The 18,241-nt window shown below is 37.7% G+C and overlaps 1 protein-coding gene across 1 annotated transcript in view; it reads left to right on the top strand.

Annotated features, from left to right (window-relative positions):
• The window catches only part of OMA1 (OMA1 zinc metallopeptidase), an 18,728-nt gene extending 3,182 nt beyond the window's left edge, over positions 1-15,546 (top strand). Inside the window, exons 5-8 of the mRNA XM_010184986.1 lie at positions 715-843; positions 5,680-5,754; positions 7,623-7,772; positions 15,201-15,546. Of these exons, the coding sequence (XP_010183288.1) occupies positions 715-843; positions 5,680-5,754; positions 7,623-7,772; positions 15,201-15,419 (573 nt within the window). The 3' untranslated portion in view covers positions 15,420-15,546. The remainder of the gene's footprint in view (positions 1-714; positions 844-5,679; positions 5,755-7,622; positions 7,773-15,200) is intronic.
• Positions 15,547-18,241: the final 2,695 nt, after the last annotated feature.

The following is an 18,241-nucleotide window of genomic DNA, read 5'->3' as shown; positions in this document are numbered from 1 at the left end:
AGCAGCAGTTTGCATCATAGTTTCTTGGGCTCACGTGAGCCAATTAACTTGTTAAACTTCTGAAAAAGTATTTCTAATAATAAAAAGAACTTACCTTGTTTGTATGGAACCTGTGTCACCTGGCTGGCATAGAGAGAAGTATTGTGTGATCCAGCTTGTAAGTGCTCAGAGCAATTTGTTGCACATCAAAAAGAGCTCTGAAAAAAACAAGAGTTTAAATTTCTTCAGGGTCTGTTGGTTTCTGAAATCAAAGGAATGCAACAGAAAATAAAAAATAAGTTTATTATGTCTAGTGTTCCCTTATCCTGTTAGAGTTCCTGTCTAAACGATGTCTTTCTCTTCTCAAATTAATGTAAAGAACAGGCTTCTAGATGTGTTCACAGGTGGTTTTGTTCCAACTAAGGTGTTTCATGGCCTTTTTACTGAAGAAGTCTGCATGCTGCCATTGCCTTATCTCAAGTTTTGAATCTCTCGGATTGGTAGATAGCCAAAATGTATTTGTTCCAGCTATATTCATTCAATTGGTCTGGATTCTAGACTGGAAGTACCTGATATCCAACTGGGTTTTTTTGTGCAAGCAGAGGAGCCTGCACTTGCCCTGTTTCTGTGGTTGCATTGGAAAAAAAAAAAGTTAAAAAATGTTTCCAAATTCTGTTATGTTCTAAAGAAACATAAGGCAGTAAGGAATGACAATGGGAGAATTTCTGTTTGCAGGCAGAGAAAGCCAGCCTGGTTCACTTCTTGGATTTTCTATCACTCATCTTTCTCACTATGATTTGGGCCATCTGTCCTCGCGATAGTTTGGCAGTTGTTGGCCAGTGGATTCAGAGCAAGCTGCAGGAGGTAAGACTGACATTTTCTATTTTCCTTCCTGAGTTCCACGGGTAAACATTTTTAATCTTGGGGTAATAGTACCACGAAATAGTATGCTAGGGGAAAAAGGCAAGAGGAGAAATATTATAAACAAAAGTTAATATTTGAATATGTTTTTGAATGAAGTACGTTTTTATAAATCCGCATCTGCTTTAGTTGATACATATTTTAGTTTGTCATCCTGAATTAGTTTAGATCTTCCTAGATTGCTGGATTTAGCTGGACAGGCTCCATGTACCTGCTTGCCAATTAAGTTAGATTATTGTCTTTTTGAAACGTAGCTCACCCTTTAAAGTTGTATGTGTTGAAATGCCGTGTTTTTATTTTCAGTTGTTAGGTTGTTTCTAAACCAAATAAAAATATGTGGAATTCTTTAAATACATTGTTAGCGGTAAGAATGCTTTCCAAGATAAGAAAATTGAGAATATAAACTCTCTTTTAAAGTATAAGCCATGCTGTAATAAAACTTGCTGAAATAATATTTTTAGACAGCATATATTCCACTAAAATAAAATTCAGAGGCTTTGTGGTGCCAGTTTTCTTCAGCAGTCTTTATTTTCTGCCTCCGGACAGCTACTGATCCACTTCTTGTTTAAAAAGTAGGTTTTTTAAAAGAAACTTTGCTTACATCATAAAACTTGAATCTGAATTTAAGTGAAAGAGCTCTTTGGTTTCTTTGACTTCTCTTGATGCTTTTCCCAAGATTTCCCCTGGTTCCTCAAAAACATGAAATGAAACATAAACAATCTGGCTTGGTAGTTCTTATGCTAATGGGTAGATGTGTGGATTCTGAACATAAATTATCTCTAAAAAGCTTGGATATTTGTACAAGTAGCTAAGAAACCAATACATAGATGAATGCTAGCCAGCATTTTGAAGAGCTGAATTTGGAAAAAACAAAGTGTGAATCAATCCAGAGACTGCTCATAATTTAGACAGCAAGATTTAACTCCCTGTCAGCATCTTTTCTCCTCTTCCAGGCTAACTGCAACTGATACTTTGGCATCATGGATTGAAGTTGTGCTTTAGATTGCAAATGGAATGTGGGTTTAAGCTCACAGTCCTAGTGTGCTATAGCAAAGATATGTGAGATACTGTGCTGTAATGTCCTGGTTTAAAACTCTGACCAAACTCATCTTCAGTAACGTTAAACACATCCATATGCAGAATAAATAAATGATTAATACTTGCAAAACTTTCATCCCATATACAAGAGATGCTGAAGAGAAATGTTTGTTTCTGTTAGGCACCCAGGAGTGCATTGTTTCTTTCCTCCATTCAGTGTTCACCTATTGTGCTTATGTGAAGATGAATCTTTCTGCATATTTTCTTGAGATGTTTCATTTCTTCTGTAACTGCATTTTACTTTTAAAAGTTTTAGCATCCCACTCTATGAACGGGTTGCTTAAGCCACATCACAGTACTTGTTTCTGATTCAGTATTTTTTCCTTCTGTATCCTCAAGCCTTAACATTTTAACGACTGATTCTTGTTTATTTTTTATTACTGACTGTAAGTAGTTTCCAGTGACTGTTTGGGGGCCTTTTGACATGTTAGCTCCAGTTCTGCTTTTTTCCTCCAGAACTTGTGGGTTTTCTTGCCTAAGAAATTGTTAAGTTCTCTTCTGTGATTAATTCATGGCTGTTCTTTAGTCGTGTATTTCTGAACTGAAACACATTGGCTTTGTTTTTACAGCAGCAGTTATTTTATATGGGAACTAAACCCTATGGATTATTCTTGGAATAGCACAAAGCATGACTTTGAATTTTACTCATGTCTGGCACACTAGTATGTACAAATACAGTACTTTCTATTCCCTTTCTTATCCGCCTCACACAATCAGATTTGCATTTCATGAGGAAACCGGTGATTTTGGATAGTCAACCTACCTGGAACTTCCTTTTCTTTAACATACACAGGCAGCTCTGGGAATTGATTTGAAAAAATCAGATCCGCCTTTGTTACGTCCAGTTTCTGACAAGGATTTTAGATCAGAGTTTGCAGGTATAATTTTTCATTCCAGCACATTCACAACAATTTGGGGGTTTTTTAACTTGTTTTTCAGTAGCAGATGAATAGTATTGTATGTTAGATGCCTCAAGACCATTTTATGTGACCACTGCTGAGACTTGATTGGCTTGAAGCACACTGTGAAACAGAGCCCAATCTTTCTCAAGAGATTCAGGTTATCTTATAGTTTTATTTTTGGATCTGAAGAAGAAACACATAGAATTCTCAAAAATTGCAGAGAACATGTTTACGTCTCTTACATGGTAATGAAATTTTTATAATGATCAGAACATAACAAATCTGGAACCCTACTTGGTCATAAGCAATAGCTAGCATAGAAGTTGCTATATGGAAACACATCAGTGTCTTGAGGCCCCTATCTTGTATCAGTAGCAGGTTCATACAGGAAAAGTAAAGGAAGTAACAGCAATTATAGCGTGATCGTTTCTTCAGATGCTATCCCTGCTTCTGCAGTCTGCAGCCTGGGTAGGTCCTGAACTAGAGATTACATTAGTGTTGTGTTTATTTTTAAAAACACAGCCACGTTTTCGTGGGCAGTATTGAGACAGACATACAGATAAATAGTAATACTCTAGTGCTTAGCTGTAAATGCAGATATAACTATTTAAGGGGTAAGAGTTTAAATGCTGATCTTGTTATCACCATTCTCTTGCAGCCTCAGATCTCTCTCTCTGGAGGGTTTATTAAGACACATACATTCAAACAGCAAGTTGTCTAATAGTGAGTTGTCTGGTTTAATAACTAATTCCTAGTTATTAAACTTCTGCAAATCTCTTCTTGAGATGGATGGTATCCGTTCTTATTTAAAATTGTTGTAAACCTCCCAGAGAAGAAAACGCAAGTGGTTGTAACTGAAGAAATAGCAAACTGCCTGCTTGTGTAAACCTCTGCTGTAGTTAGTGCTTTGGGTAGTCCAGTCCTGTTGCCTGTTAACAGTTTCATTTCCCTGTCTGAGCAATGTTTAATAATTCAATTACCTGGCTAACTGGGAAATGGTGCTTAAGGAATATGTGGCAGACTAGCCAGGGGTATCTCTGCTGTTTAGTGAATGTATGCACTCCAGTAGACCCAGAGCACTTTTCAAGGTAGTAGAAATATATATTGCACTCCAAGTAATGACTTTATTATCAGACCATTGTAAAAATATTTTTGTAATTGTAGTGTTTAGGGTCTGTAAGGAAAGTAAGAATTTAGAAAGTGACCTTATATATGCTTACTTAGGAACCAGTGTGTTTGGCTTTAAAATCCTGTAGAAGATCAGCTTTGGTTGCCTTTTATTTTTGACCTAGTAAAGAAAAACTGTCAGTGCTACTTCAGAAAGAAGCAAAAAGTTACAGATACCTTTATGTACTCAAGGGATTGGATCATGTACTTGGTGCTCTTCATTTCGAACTGGTTTGCTTTTGTTTTTCCTGGAACTTAAAAGGAGGACATATTTTTATAACCAGATAAAGAGCTGATAAAACCTTTTTCTCTTCACTAACCTTGCACATCCTCATTCTTCAGTTGATATTTTCTAATTGATGCCTAAACCAGAACATTCTGACTTGTTTCTTATCTCTGCTGGAGAGGCTGTTGTAACAAGTCCTGGTTTGCATTTACTATAACCTGATACACTAGGGTAAGGCTGCCCAAATCTACATGATTTACATGTGCCAGAAGATCCTATTTATGACTAAATAACCATTTGAGAAAATGACTACTGTCTCTTAGTCTGTGTTAATATAATAGCATACCCTAGAAAAATGGGAGAGGAGTTTGTTAGATTTATGTCTTCTAGTTCGGTTTCTCAAGGGCGGTTTGCAAATTGTGTTGGGGGATAATCATGGCAAAGGAGTGACTTCTGCATGGAAATGTTTATAGCCACATTCCATACAGAATCACAGAATCCCAGACCGTTAGGGATTGGAAGGGACCTCAAAAGCTCTTCCAGTCCAATCCCCCTGCCGGAGCAGGAACACCCAGATGAGGTTACACAGGAAGGCGTCCAGGCGGGTTTTGAATGTCTGCAGAGAAGGAGACTCCACAACCTCTCTGGGCAGCCTGGGCCAGGGCTCTGTCACCCTCACTGAGAAGAAGTTTCTTCTCCAATTGAAGTGGAACCTCCTGTGTTCCAGTTTGTGTCCGTTACCCCTTGTCTTATCATTGTTTGTCACCAAGAAGAGCCTGGCTCCATCCTCGTGACACTCACCCTTTAAATATTTATAACCATGAATGAGGTCTCCCCTCAGTCTCCTCTTCTGCAAACTAAAGAGACCCAGCTCCCTCAGCCGCTCCTCATAAGGGAGATGCTCCACTCCCTTGATCATCTTTGTAGCCCTAAACATACCCACATACCGTGGGCTGTTTACCATACAGAATAGATCATACCAGGTTTAAAGACTTCCATGATAAAATTTTAAGTAAACCACTGGATTTTTTTTTTACATACAGTTGCTGCAACAAAAATCTTCTTGCCAATAAAGAGTGAAGTGAAAAAATTCTGGTTTAAAGTTGACATTGCCCCTTTAGTTGCTGCCAAATGCTGTGAGACTGGCTGATGAGAGAGGCCATGAAAACACGTATAATTTGAATTAATTTCCATTGAATACAAGATCAGTGAATTACATATAATGGAATTTAAAAAGACATTGAGAGAATTAATACTGATTGCATGCAATGTGAACATGATAGATAAATACGGTTTCTTATGAGAAGGTCAGATAAATCGCTGCAGTGCTCTAGCTTTGTAGGCATTCAAAACTAAGAAGTAAAGCTTTGATGTGTTTCTTTGCAGTTTATGTTTAATAGACCGTACAGCAGAACATTGGAGGCTGAAGCTGATAAAGTGGCACTTCAGTTTGCAGCAAAGGTAACTACAGCTGGTTTGTTTTATTACCAATTTACCAGACATTTTTCAGTTTCTCTTACGATCAGCGGGAGTTTCACACTTCATACAGAGGTAAACTCTGTGGGGGAGGGTTCCCAAATCTTTGAAGATATGTGGAGTAGAGAAGTAGGGAGGAATAAAATTTTTTTAAAATCATTCTGGCTAAATTGTATGCAATGAAGTGGAAGTTTGTCAAGTTGTACGTTATTAACTGCATAGAATACTTTCTATGTATATTGCAGTTAGAGGAAAAAGCTGCGTATTTATAAGGAGGAGAATGCCAAATCATGGGCTTCTATAAGTAGGATATGTTTAAATGTATGTATGTAAAGATACAAATTGGCTTTAGATTTTTTTCACTTATTTTTCCATCTATTGTGAGAGGTTCTGTGAAATGCTTTACTGTATTGTAGTGCACCTAGAATATTCTGCTCTATAATATCTAGTCTTATAGTAATAAGAACTTTTTGACATTGTGATAATATTTTCTGTGGTTGCTGATAATTACAAAGTATATCAATATTGTTCTAGTATTAAAAAAAATTAACCTAAATACAGCCATAAAAATAATGTGGCTTTGCTAAAGTAAGACAAACATTTAGTCAGAAACTACTCAGCATTTTATTTATAATTTGTTTTTTCAGTCACTTTTTTTTTTGTCCCTGTGGATTTTAATTCTAAATTTAAAAAACTAAAACAACTCTCATGTGTAGCTAAGGGGGAGTTAGGTAAGTGTTAGATAACTATGAGAGCAGCACCATCTAGTGTTAATATTTCATAAGGAATATTTCCTTAATAATTATTAATATTTTTTCAAGGAATTGTTTTTGAAATTAACTTTGATTCTGAGATTGAAACGGCCTTTGTAGTTTAAAGTCATCCAAGGAATAATAGAATCCCTGAAAAAATTGTGATCGCTGTCTGGGTGCTCACTGCTTGCTAGTAGCAAAAATACAGGGTCATCCCAGAAAGAAACAAGCAAAGTGGTAGCTCGGCATTTCTCTGCTTGTGCAGATGATCTTTTTATAATAATAGTTTTAAGCAATAGATTCATGGGATAAAACACCGCTTCTGTATTTCTGGAAGAAAAAAAAACCCATCATTTTCTTACCGTCTGAGTACTCGTCTCTTTTTCTCTTAAACAAATGAAAATTAATGTAAGAAATCTCATTCTTTTTTCCCCCACCACTTCAATGCAAACATAAAGGAGTCTGCTGGTGATTTACAAATGCCATTCTTAAAGCTGGTGTTCCATGGCTTTCTATGGTTAAATACAGACTTCTATGGAGAGAGAGAGGAATTCTGCAGAATTACTATTTTAATCTGCTGTTGATGACACAGATCATCCTTGAAAACAGCAGTGTAATCACTTACAGAAAAGCCTTTGCAATTTATATTTAGAGATACCGCTTTATATTTTTGACTCTAGACTACTTCTTGTAAGTTTGCCTAAATCTGTGGATGTGATCAATTTGTTCTTCTGCTGTGCTGTGTCTATCAAATACAACTCAGTGCAGCAGCTGAGGTCTTTTTTTGTTAAAGAAGAGTACATGCCAGAAATTGTGAATCTGTTTTTCTCCTGAATTATCTAACTCAGGTGTAAGTTTTTTAAGATCTGTGGACTTGCACAGATGTTAAAAGGAACAAATCCAGTTTCTGTCTGGATGAGGTTTTTTTACTGCATTTAGATATTTTAGAACAGCCTTTTCCTGACAGCTACGAGGGAGACTGTCTAAACAAGCTTTAGAGATTTAAAATTAAAGATGTCTTTTGTAATTTAACATCCATTAGATTGTGTATTATGTTACTTTAAGAATATAGTGGTGTATACATTTCTTTTCTGTTTTCAGGCTTGTGTGGATGTAAGAGCAAGCAGTGTATTTTGGCAACAGATGGAGTTAGCAGAAGCCATTCAAGGGCAGCCCAAGTTTCCAGAGTGGCTCTCCACACACCCATCTCATGAAAACAGAGCTGAGCACTTAGACCGACTGATCCCAGAGGTGAGCAGGGTTGAAGGAAGTGTGGCTTTTTCTCTTGGGAAGGTTGCCAGAATTAGTTTGGTATTGATTCAAGAGCTACTTTGGTATTGGTTCACAATCTGCTCTTTTAGCATTGTGCTTATCTTTGCCTTTATCCTTACAGAAATTTTCTGTTACAAAGCTGTCTACCTTAAAGATTTTATTAAATAGGGAAAAATTAAGATAGCACAGGTAAAGTGTAACTATATTCTAGGGTTGTTTTTCTTTTCTGATTTCTGATCGAAGTGGAGCATTTTTGCTTTGAATGATCTTCCTTGGATAGATGCGACAGTGTCACAGGTCTCATCCTTCCTTTTCTCTTTTTTGCCATTTTGGAAGCCAGTTCTTAAGTTGGATCCCTAAACTGTCTTGACTTCTCTTGTTCTGGTAACTAGGCTGTCAAATAGGGAATGCTCCATCCTGTCCTGTCTCTCTCACTGATGTGGGATTGAATACACCTCAAGTAACTGTGCCTCAGAAGAAGATCAGACCTACCAGTAGAAGATTTCTTAATAGCCCTGGTTAGGATAACTCTCTGTAGATTTTTTCAGCCTGCTTTTTTCTTCATATCTCTGTTCTGTCACATTAAGAAGCAAATTTTACCCCACTCCAAGGAACTTGAGCTAATTCATGCAATTGCCCATCAATCTGCAGTCTTTTCCCTGTACTTTCCTTCAGATTTCCTCTCAGAGGAATGCCAAGTGGAGAGTTACTCAGGGATTCTCTTAATTTGACATGCAACTCGCTGGTAGCTTAAGGACAGAGAACAGTTCCAAGTTTAGTCATCTTAGTTTGCTTCCTATTTCTTTAAATACTGGCTTTTTTAACTGCAAAAAAATGACATGGATTGGGTTTTGCCTAGTTCTTTCTTTTTAAAATATAGTGCTAAAGCAAATCACAACAGCACTGTTTTTCAGCAAGCTAAACTGCGTTTGGAAAATCCCTTTCTTATAACCAACTGGTAATTTCTTCTTCCTCTGCTTTTATTTAAACCTCTCAGTCACTTTAAATCTTTCTCAATTCCAAACTGTAAAGACAGTTGAAGATTTATTGGCAGAGCTAGCACTGAAATGTTGAGGTGTTTGCTGATTTTAAAGGATAAAAAGAGATTTTCAAGAATGCTTTGATGAGAACGAATGCAGTAACTACTCTAAATGATGGTATAAATAAAAATCAACATTGGGGTAGGAGGTTGGAGACTGGCTAGACCGAATATTTTAAATGAATATACACAAATTCTGTGCTTTGCAAAAAAGGTTGTGAGACTGTTTTGATGGATTTTCTAACACAGAGCAGCTGAATGGACAATGATACTTGTGGAGCTTCAATTTTAGTTACATTGAACATAAAGGGTTCAGGATCCTATATTTTCATACAGTTATGGCTTATAAAGTGGTAATGATATAAATTACTACTTATGTTCTACCTCAGGACTGAGCAAATACGTTAAATAACTGAGCAACTGTGTGGAGCTGGCAGTCGTGTTATTTCTGTCTTATCTCTTTTAGTTCCACAAGTGAAGCAACTTTCATGTTTTCATAGTCACTCTCACTTCCCAGACCAGTGGAGGCTAGGAAATTTTCTTCCAAAAGATAATCGAGGAGGAGGTGTTTTCGTTTGCCTTTTACCTTAAACATCCTTTGGAGTAGGATGAGAAAGCAGGGACCAAGGCTTCCTGTTTTTAACAGAAGTTCACTAAAGAAGGGAGGTTGATGCTACAAAAGTGAAAAAAAAAAAAAAAGAAGTCAGTATGTAGAGGTGTTGTCGAGGCTGCTTTTCTGAAGCATCCCCTTCATCTGAGAGCTGCCTTCTTGAAGCTGGATCTCAGGCATTTCAAGGCAATTCCAGGGATTTGTCCTTTTTCAATACCACTGCCTCTTTGTTTCATTGTTCAAATACTTAAAGCCTTTTAGAACAGTGTGTTTACCGTATATCAATGGCCATTAGATATTCAGAGCCCGGAGGGAGAAGCCAGATTTCAAAAAGGGCCTTTTTATCTCTCTAGTATCTCTCTGTGAAGAAACTGTGCTGCTTAAGACTCAGTACCAGATCCATGGTGAGCATTGTTGTGTTTCATACAGTGATAGTTTTGAAGCTGAAATGGTTTTCAGGACAATGCAGCATTTATTCTTAGACTGGCTACTGTAGGCGAGGAAAAAAAGGGACAAGTTTTTGGTCTTTCCAGGCTACACAGGTGTCTCTCTACCGACTTCTAAGGAAGTTCACAATAAGATGTGATCATCTAAAGTGAGAATTTTTCTTCAGGTTATGAAATGGCATGACTCAATGAGGTGACTTAACAGTCCCAGGAAACAGAAATCAAAGCAGGAATATCACAGGTATTCTCTTTTCACATAATTAAAAGGCGGGGAGCCAGTCAAATGAGTTTTAAACATCTTGCATCTGGTTTTCTGAACAAGTTGGAAGCTACAGCCGGTTTGTAAATAGGAGAGCTATAAGCAGTTACAAAGTGGTACTGTCCTGGAAGGGAAATAAAAGAAATGTATAAGATTTACCATCTCTTTAAAGGATTTGCTACTCAGACTGGGAAAGATTTGGTTTGTAAAAACGGAAAACAGAATAATCTGTTAAATAGGAAACTGATATCTCTTAGAATTCCTATGTGGGAGGTGGTGAGATGCTTGATGAAGGCCTATGCATTTTATTTTTGGAAAAAGAAATCTTACAATGATTTTGTAGTAGCAGGAAGGATGCTTACCATTGCTCCGGAGAGAAAAATTGCAAAAGCATAGTGCCAGAGAGAGGCTGTAGGATCTTCGAGTTCATTTCTGAACCTTTTATTTTAATGTCCTCTGACTTGGTGCATTTTGTCTACTTTTTTTTCCTACTATGCTGTTCAAATAGAGCACTGTACAACGGCTGAAGCCTCAGAATAAAGCAGAAGAGTCCACTGAGCTTTGCCTGTGACACAAAAATTCATCTTGACATGACATTTGCTTTTTTGTCATCATGTTGTTGGCTCACATTCCATTTTTGATTTACTGTAGCTCCTGTTTCCCACTCTTTCTTGTGGAAATGTCATATTGAGATCATTTTGAGAGTAATGCTAAGTTGGGATATGTCACCTTTACTGCTTCTCTTTTGTTTGCTAGGTCAATTACCTTGTCAGAAAAAAAGTTATTTAATTTACTTTGGCAAGAGCTATTCTTCTCAAATCCATGTTGGCTGTTTATTATTTTTATTATTTTTTGGGTTCTTGCTGCTTATTCCTCAGTCAAGCACTCCATCAAGTAACAAATCTACTCATTCTTTTACTCATCTTTTTACTACTACTTCATTTGAGATTCTGGCGCGTGTTCAGAGAAGAGCCACAAGGATGGGGAGGGCTCTGGAGAACAAGCCTGATGAGGAGCGGCTGAGGGAACTGGGCTTGTGTAGCCTGGAGAAGAGAAGGCTGAGGGGAGACCTCATCACCACCTACAACTGCCTCAAGGGAGGTTGTGGAGAGGTGGGTGCTGGTCTCTTCTCCCAGGTGATGGGGGATAGAACAAGGGGAAACGGCACCAAGCTGTGCCAAGGGAGGTTCAGGTTAGAGAGAAGGAGGAAGTTCTTTACTGAGAGGGTCGTCAGAAGCTGGCACAGGCTGCCCAGGGAGGTGGTGGAGTCACCATCCCTGGATGTGTTTAAAGAGCGGGTAGACGAGGTACTTAAGGATATGGTTTAGTGGGTAGACAGGAGCGGTTGGACGTGATGATCTCAGAGGTCTTTTCCAACTGAGCGATTCTGTGATTTTTGAAACCTGTTGTCCTCCCTATGCCTGCTAATTGTAATTAATTTTGTAACTCGGCGTTTCTGATTTTTTTTAATTGTTTTTTCTTTTTCTTTTTTTCCTTTCCCCTTCATGTGTGTGCTGTTTCTTAGTTTTGTCAGAATTGCAAGGGCAGAGCATAAGTCAGTCCTGCCGAGATAATCACAGTTAATACACAGGACACTCTAACCCTTGGCCTGGTTTGTGGACAGGAGAATGATGAGGCTTTTATACTGAGAGCTGGCAGCATGAGAGGTGGGGTGCACTCCAACAGACTCCAAGAGGTCGAGACGCAGCATTTAGTCTCGTATCTGTGACAGTAGTGAAGGATTAATGCTGAGAGCTAAAAACTACTTGTTTCTGGATGTGTCTCTGCTGGTAGGCTTTACATGAAATCAATAGCCTGAGGTGGTCCTCCCTAATTCCTATGCCTTCCCCCCTCCCAGCACATTGCAGGCGGTGACTCCAATTGTATTGATAAGAAAAACAGCTTCACCTTTGCTACTTACAAGCAATAGTTTTGATACTGTAGTTGATCTGAAGCAGTAAGCATGCAGGTGGTCTGTATTCTGAACAGCAGTACTTCCCTCTTAAGACTGACCTGAAAAGAACAGCATTAAACTACTGTCAGTTCCCAGGTGAATCTATGTCCTCACTCTAGCTAGTTAACCTTGTCTCAGTTCTGTTTGCCTTTATTGAGAACACTCTTCAGTAAAAACAGTCAATGAGACACGTTCTTATTATAATACCAATATACATTATTAAATTACCAATAATAGCAATATAATATTAGCAGTATAGCAATATTAAATCACCGGATTTGAAGTTGCTACTGATTTTGGAAGTACAGTGCAGCTGACCATGTTGGGCTGTTTTATCATTCAGGAAAAAATACATTGTAAGCTCCTCAGCCTGTTACTGGCATCTTAATGATGTGACAGAGCTGCTGGCACGAAACAAAAGAGCAGCAGTCAACAGAGTCTGGGGAAGAACAGTTTCTAACTAGGGTTGAGTGTTGCATGGTGGTCACAAACGTGTGTACAAAGGCTACTTTCTCTGGAGTGTGTAGTCATTGCTGTCTTTAACAGTGAGATGACACGTCAGCAGAGCTCTCTGTTCTCATAACTGTAGTCTTTTTAATGGCGTGTGAGTTGATGGTATTGAATAGATGCCTTCTACCTCCTTGGACAGCTTTATGTCTAGCAAGAACACAAAGGCATCCAGAGGGTAAAAGTGTTAACTCTGAAGTATTATTTTTTACCTTTGCTGTTGTGACTTTAGTATTTTAGATAAGTGAAATGATGGAAGTAGGCCAGGCACTATATAGCCAGGAAAACCAGATATTTAAAATTGCTAAATTAGTCTAAAAGAGGATTACATTGCCCTTTCCAGGATACAGCCTGAATCTTTATATTTCCATTTGCCTTGAATAATGCTGCTTGACATTAATGCAGTCTTGCAGCAGCTTATGTTCTGGAACAAGAGAAAACTCTTGGTTTGTCATAAATGTCAGTTTAGAAGTTAATTGGTCACTGAAGCAGAAGAGCGTTCAGTGGTACAGTTACATTTGGTGACTGCATGGACAATCACGTTGTAGAAAAACAAATACTGAAAGCTTTATTCATATGTTAAAAGTTAGACAGGAGGAATATTTGCATGCCTAATCCAGACTTGTGTATCCAGTAATTTGAATGTTACATTTCAGCAAGAAACAGCTGGGGAAACTCTTGCTACATTCCTGGAATGCATCTTTTTCCAAAACCAGTTGTTACATTTGAGCTCTGTTTGTTTCTGGCCATCTACAGCAATCGCTTTATCAGTTCACTGTAAAAAAGCTCGGGAGAAATATGTCTTGGTATCTCCTTATACGAAGAAGTGAGCTCAGAAGCTCTGTTCTTCTACTTTAAGATCTGCTGTAGTAAGCTGTTCCCAGTGTCTCCTGTGGAAGGATACCAGATTGTTTCAGAATGATGGGCAAATACTTGTGCATAAGCGGACTGGAATATTTGATTCAATATTTCAGCCAAAGCTACGGTATATAAAGCAGATTAAAATTTCTGCTCTTTTTTAAAAAATGCAGTGATAAGTCTGCTGTGAAAACTGTTACTTTCTTCTTCCTTTTTATTCCACCTAGAACAAATGAATCAACCACACTTTCTGCTGACAGCCTCTTATACTGGTCAGGAGGCACCTGGCTGCAACTCAGGACAGGTCTGGCCATTCCTTTTGAATAATCCATAGTTACCAAGTGAAGTAGAATAAAGTATAAATTTGAACTTACTTTCCTGTGAAATGATTAAAAATAAAGCTGGATGTTAATCTGCCTGTAGTTCTATGCTGTTAACTGAGTCCAAGATACAGATAATATAGCATAAAAGTGACCATACCACAGTGGCTATTGATTAATGCTAAATATCAGGCTAGTTTTTGACTTGGGGGTTCATTTTGCAAATCTTGAAATAATAGTTCTCAGCAGAGATGTAGAAACCTCTAAAATTTTACATATAATACTTTGCTGTATGATACAGAGGATCTTGCTTTTCCTGATTAGTTTAAATAGGTCTTGTAGGAGAATCCATGGGTAGTAGTAGGGCTGTGTACAACCACTTGCGAAGTCCTGCATCAGACTTAGTTGTGTGGGATCCATTGTTAGCTCTAAAATGAACTGCCTGTTTGTATGGACTAAAGGTACGTTCAGCTTTGTTAAAATGAGCACCAACTTAAGCATCCTTTAAAACAGCTGGCTCCATACAATTTATATCAGTTTCTCCACGATGTCTCTGAGCCATTAGTTTCATTCATTGCCATACCTTTCTCAGATTGCCCAAAAGTCAGGATGATCTGGGGGCAGTGTGCTTGAGCTGATGGATTTTGATTCTCTAGGAAGTTCTTTGGCTCTATCGTGCCTCTACTTTCTGCTCTGTAGAATGGAAACAGTGACACTTACTCAGCAGGAGAAATTTAAAGTGCGACTCTTAGTGCTGATCTTTTAGTCTGGATAAATTTTTATATTCTAGCAACATTATTTGCTCAGCATACTTGGAAGCTGTGTATACACGTTTCTTGGAGATGAGAGCACTTGCGTTACAGGACCTTAGAGATGCAGACGGTTGATCAGTCTAGTTGTGGTCAACAGTTAAATGTCCATTATGTTGCTGGAGGTTTTTCCCTCCTTTTTTGAGTCAGACATCTAAAGAAAGCAACTTCAGTAATAGAACATAACTGAAGTAAATTATTCACAGACTTTTTTTTTCTTGATGCAGTCATTTTAATTTACATGTAAATGTAAATTAAAAGGTAAAAAGTACTGACGTGGACAAGTATCACAGAAAATAGTTGGAGAACTTCCTGTCTATTTATGTTGCACGTTTTGGAGTATCCATTCTTTGAAAGACTGTGAGAAAACTATTTTCATTCTGCATTTTTCATTTTTTTCCATTGTTTTACCATATTCCTACATCTCTTCAGAGGAATTCTTGGTTTCTGTTGAGAAGTTGTTCAGTAACAATTCAGACTCAGTATTATACTCACTAAGCTTTATGTGCAAATGCAGATCTTGCTGGAAAGCCAAATCACTGACTGAAACCTTTTCTGTTTGTCTTATTTAAATGAGCTTGATTTGTTTTCCTATGTATTCACAGGCTCTTAAAATAAGAGAGAGCTGCAATTGCCCATCTCTTTCTGGACCAGATCCTCGCCTCATTTTCAGACTTAACATGCAACATCTCCTGGAATCGTCTAAAGATCAAGAAACCCCAAATTCTACAAAGCAAGACCTTTCAAAACCAAAACTGGATTTTCCTCACCCTAAAAAAGTAGAAGATATGCCAGTAACTTTTGCCGTTAAACCTACAAACTAATGATAATAGTTTTCACATTTTATGAACCTTGTGATCCTTGAAGGTCTGTCTTATAATCAAATTTGTCTTTGAACCATGAAGAAGATGTAGCCACTCACATTCTGTGTTTCTTTTACGTGATCTCTCACTTAAAGCCATAAGGAAACATGCTCACACAAGAAGAGCAGCGTATTGGAGCAGAAAGTTTCTTATTCATCAAGAGTTACTAAAATAAATCACTTCTCAGGGGAAAGATAATCTCGTACAATCCAGTCGCACAGTGTAATTTTCAGCTTTATCAGGCTCACCTTGGTCAGAGGACAGATGAGCCAGAAGCATCCCTAAAGCAGAGGAAAAAGTACAGTTTTCATCACTTAAGTTGTCTGCCTTATCTTGCTGTAATTTGGGTTAGATCTGTTCAGCTTCATTTGAGAAATAATGAGGAGAGCTTACCGCCTATTCCATATATAGAGTGCTTAAAAATACTAAGCTGAGATGTGGTAATAGCCTATGGGCTAGATACACCCCCCACTTAATTGAGTGGATTTACTGCTGGGATTTTTCTTCTTTCTAAGGCATTTCAGAATGTGGATTGATTCAACATTTCTCTCCAAAAGCCACCTGAAAGGGTTGTACAAAGTTTAAAAAAGGAGTTAAAAAAAGGAGTTTTAAAAAGGAGTTAAATCATTCTCAAGGAAGTCTTTCTGAAAACAAAAACCAAACCCAAACCCAAACCATTCTATAAAAACCACAGTTTGTAGCACTAGAATGCTTTGCAAGGAGGGGTGTTGTCTTTTTAAAATTATCAGGGTGCCTCATTAGAGGCCTATTTTAGGGCAATGAGATTTGATTTGGATATATCCTTTTGGACAGAAGTGATAGTTGATGTGGAAGTATGTCATGTAGTAGACAAAGACAACAAGATTCCTTGACTGCACAGCTTTTGCAGCTGTACCTTATCCTAAGAGGTAACTTCTCTTCAGGAAACTGGCATCTAATGCTGAGCATCCCCCTGCTCCCAGTAATCCCCCGAAGCCACACATTTTATACTGTGGAGACCAGTATGCACAATATGGGTAAGTCTCTGCCTTCCGTAATGGACTAGCCAGAATAGCCAGCATGTTCATCTTTATTGGCAACTTTTTGAATTATCTTTGCTTTGCAGTTGATGAAAATACTGAAATGTCTATCTTGAAGGAAGACATAGAAAGATGCAGCAATGAATGGAAACAAAAAAGGGATATCCCCTTCTTTATCTGTTAAGATGTACTCGCTATTAGGTTTTTTGTTAGTCACTTGTATTAGAACAAAATCTATGTCATATATGATAGGGTGTTTACATGAAGTGGACATTCAAAATATTTTACAGTGTATTGTGCTTTGAAACATTCTTTTTTGTCTATGGAGAGGGGCAAACTTTGTCATATTTCTTCAATTAAAGCAGAATTCAAGCTTTTAAAAAGGAAAAAAAAATAACCTATTCAGTGCTCTCAGTGAATATAATTGGAAAAAAATTGTGAAACAAGTCATTCCTTTACTGATTTTAGTCGATGAACCAGAGTCCTTTGAGAAATGCCAGCAACTGCTTAACTTATTTCTATTCAGAGGCAAGTTGATGTATCTGTAATGTTGATGATTCTAGGCCTGACTATATAGGTCTAGATTGACTGCTTATTGCTTCCAAGCTGTTTTTAAATCTCTGCTCGATACTCCTGGCAAGAGGCAGAAGGTCCAGCCTGACCATTATGCATCCATCCATTTTTATTCTTAGTGACAGGAGTTTTTGTAACAGACGTTCAGTGATGTGTTGAAGCGTTTGGACATTGTCACCTGAAGGTAAACAGAAAAGTACACCATTTAGATTTCCCTGTGGACGTTATAGTTTATACTGCAACACCGAGACCCCGACAGTGCTGCCTCTCTCTCGCTCCAGTGTCAAAGCTTGTTTTGTTATCCTGGGCTCCTGGTTGACATTCAGCTTGATGCTTGTGTCTGTTAGGACTAAGGAGAACACAGAAGAATTTTTATAGCATTCAAGATGAGGTGTGAAGCTACACAACTTTCACATTTCTGCTGCCTGTTTTAAGTGGCTTAAGTAATGCAGTGGAATGCTGGGGGTACAGTTTTTAGGGTCACCAAGCGAGATGTTACTTTAGTTTGTATGTAAGTGGTCTTGATCATGGTGATACGAGATGAAAGGTTTCAAAGGAGAGGTAATCACTTACATTAGACTGACAAAGGGTTTATGTATTTTCCAACTCTACTGGTCTAATAAAACAGACCTCTCTCCTTACATATGCATACACACACATACGAATGTGTGTATATGTGTAAAGTGCACACACAAACACAAGAATTAGGCCTCTACATTAAAACACTATTGGTTTAAAGTCCAAAAGAAGACATTGAAAGTTTGAGTTTTTACTTTACACCTTCAATTACCCCTAATATTTTTCTTATGTGCTTTGAGGGCGATTTGTTCTTTCTGCTTCTCTTGACTGTCCAGCACAGAAAATGCCTTGTGCTCATCTGCCTCTTGGAGGGCACTTTTTCCTTAAGTTATTAATGGCTGCTATACATTGCATCTGACTGTATTGTTAAAGTATTTTGGTTTTTCTTTCTTGAACAGAAAAATTACAAAGATGTTGCTTTCGAAAGGTTTGGCAAGTCACAGTAAAAATTGCACTTTTGAAATTAAAGAACATATAATAACTTCAGGATGTGTGTCTGTATATAACAATTTATTATGATATGCAATATATAATAATATAGAAACTATAATATATATTATTAGTCATAATAATTATATGTTCAGAGTATATCCCTTGGGAAAATGCTATGAT

This window comes from Mesitornis unicolor, unplaced genomic scaffold (genome assembly GCF_000695765.1).
Source record: "Mesitornis unicolor isolate BGI_N332 unplaced genomic scaffold, ASM69576v1 scaffold52305, whole genome shotgun sequence".
In the NCBI taxonomy this organism is placed as follows: domain Eukaryota; kingdom Metazoa; phylum Chordata; class Aves; order Mesitornithiformes; family Mesitornithidae; genus Mesitornis; species Mesitornis unicolor.
The sequence above is the reverse complement of the archived record's forward strand: the minus strand, read 5'-3'. Positions and strand labels throughout refer to the sequence as shown.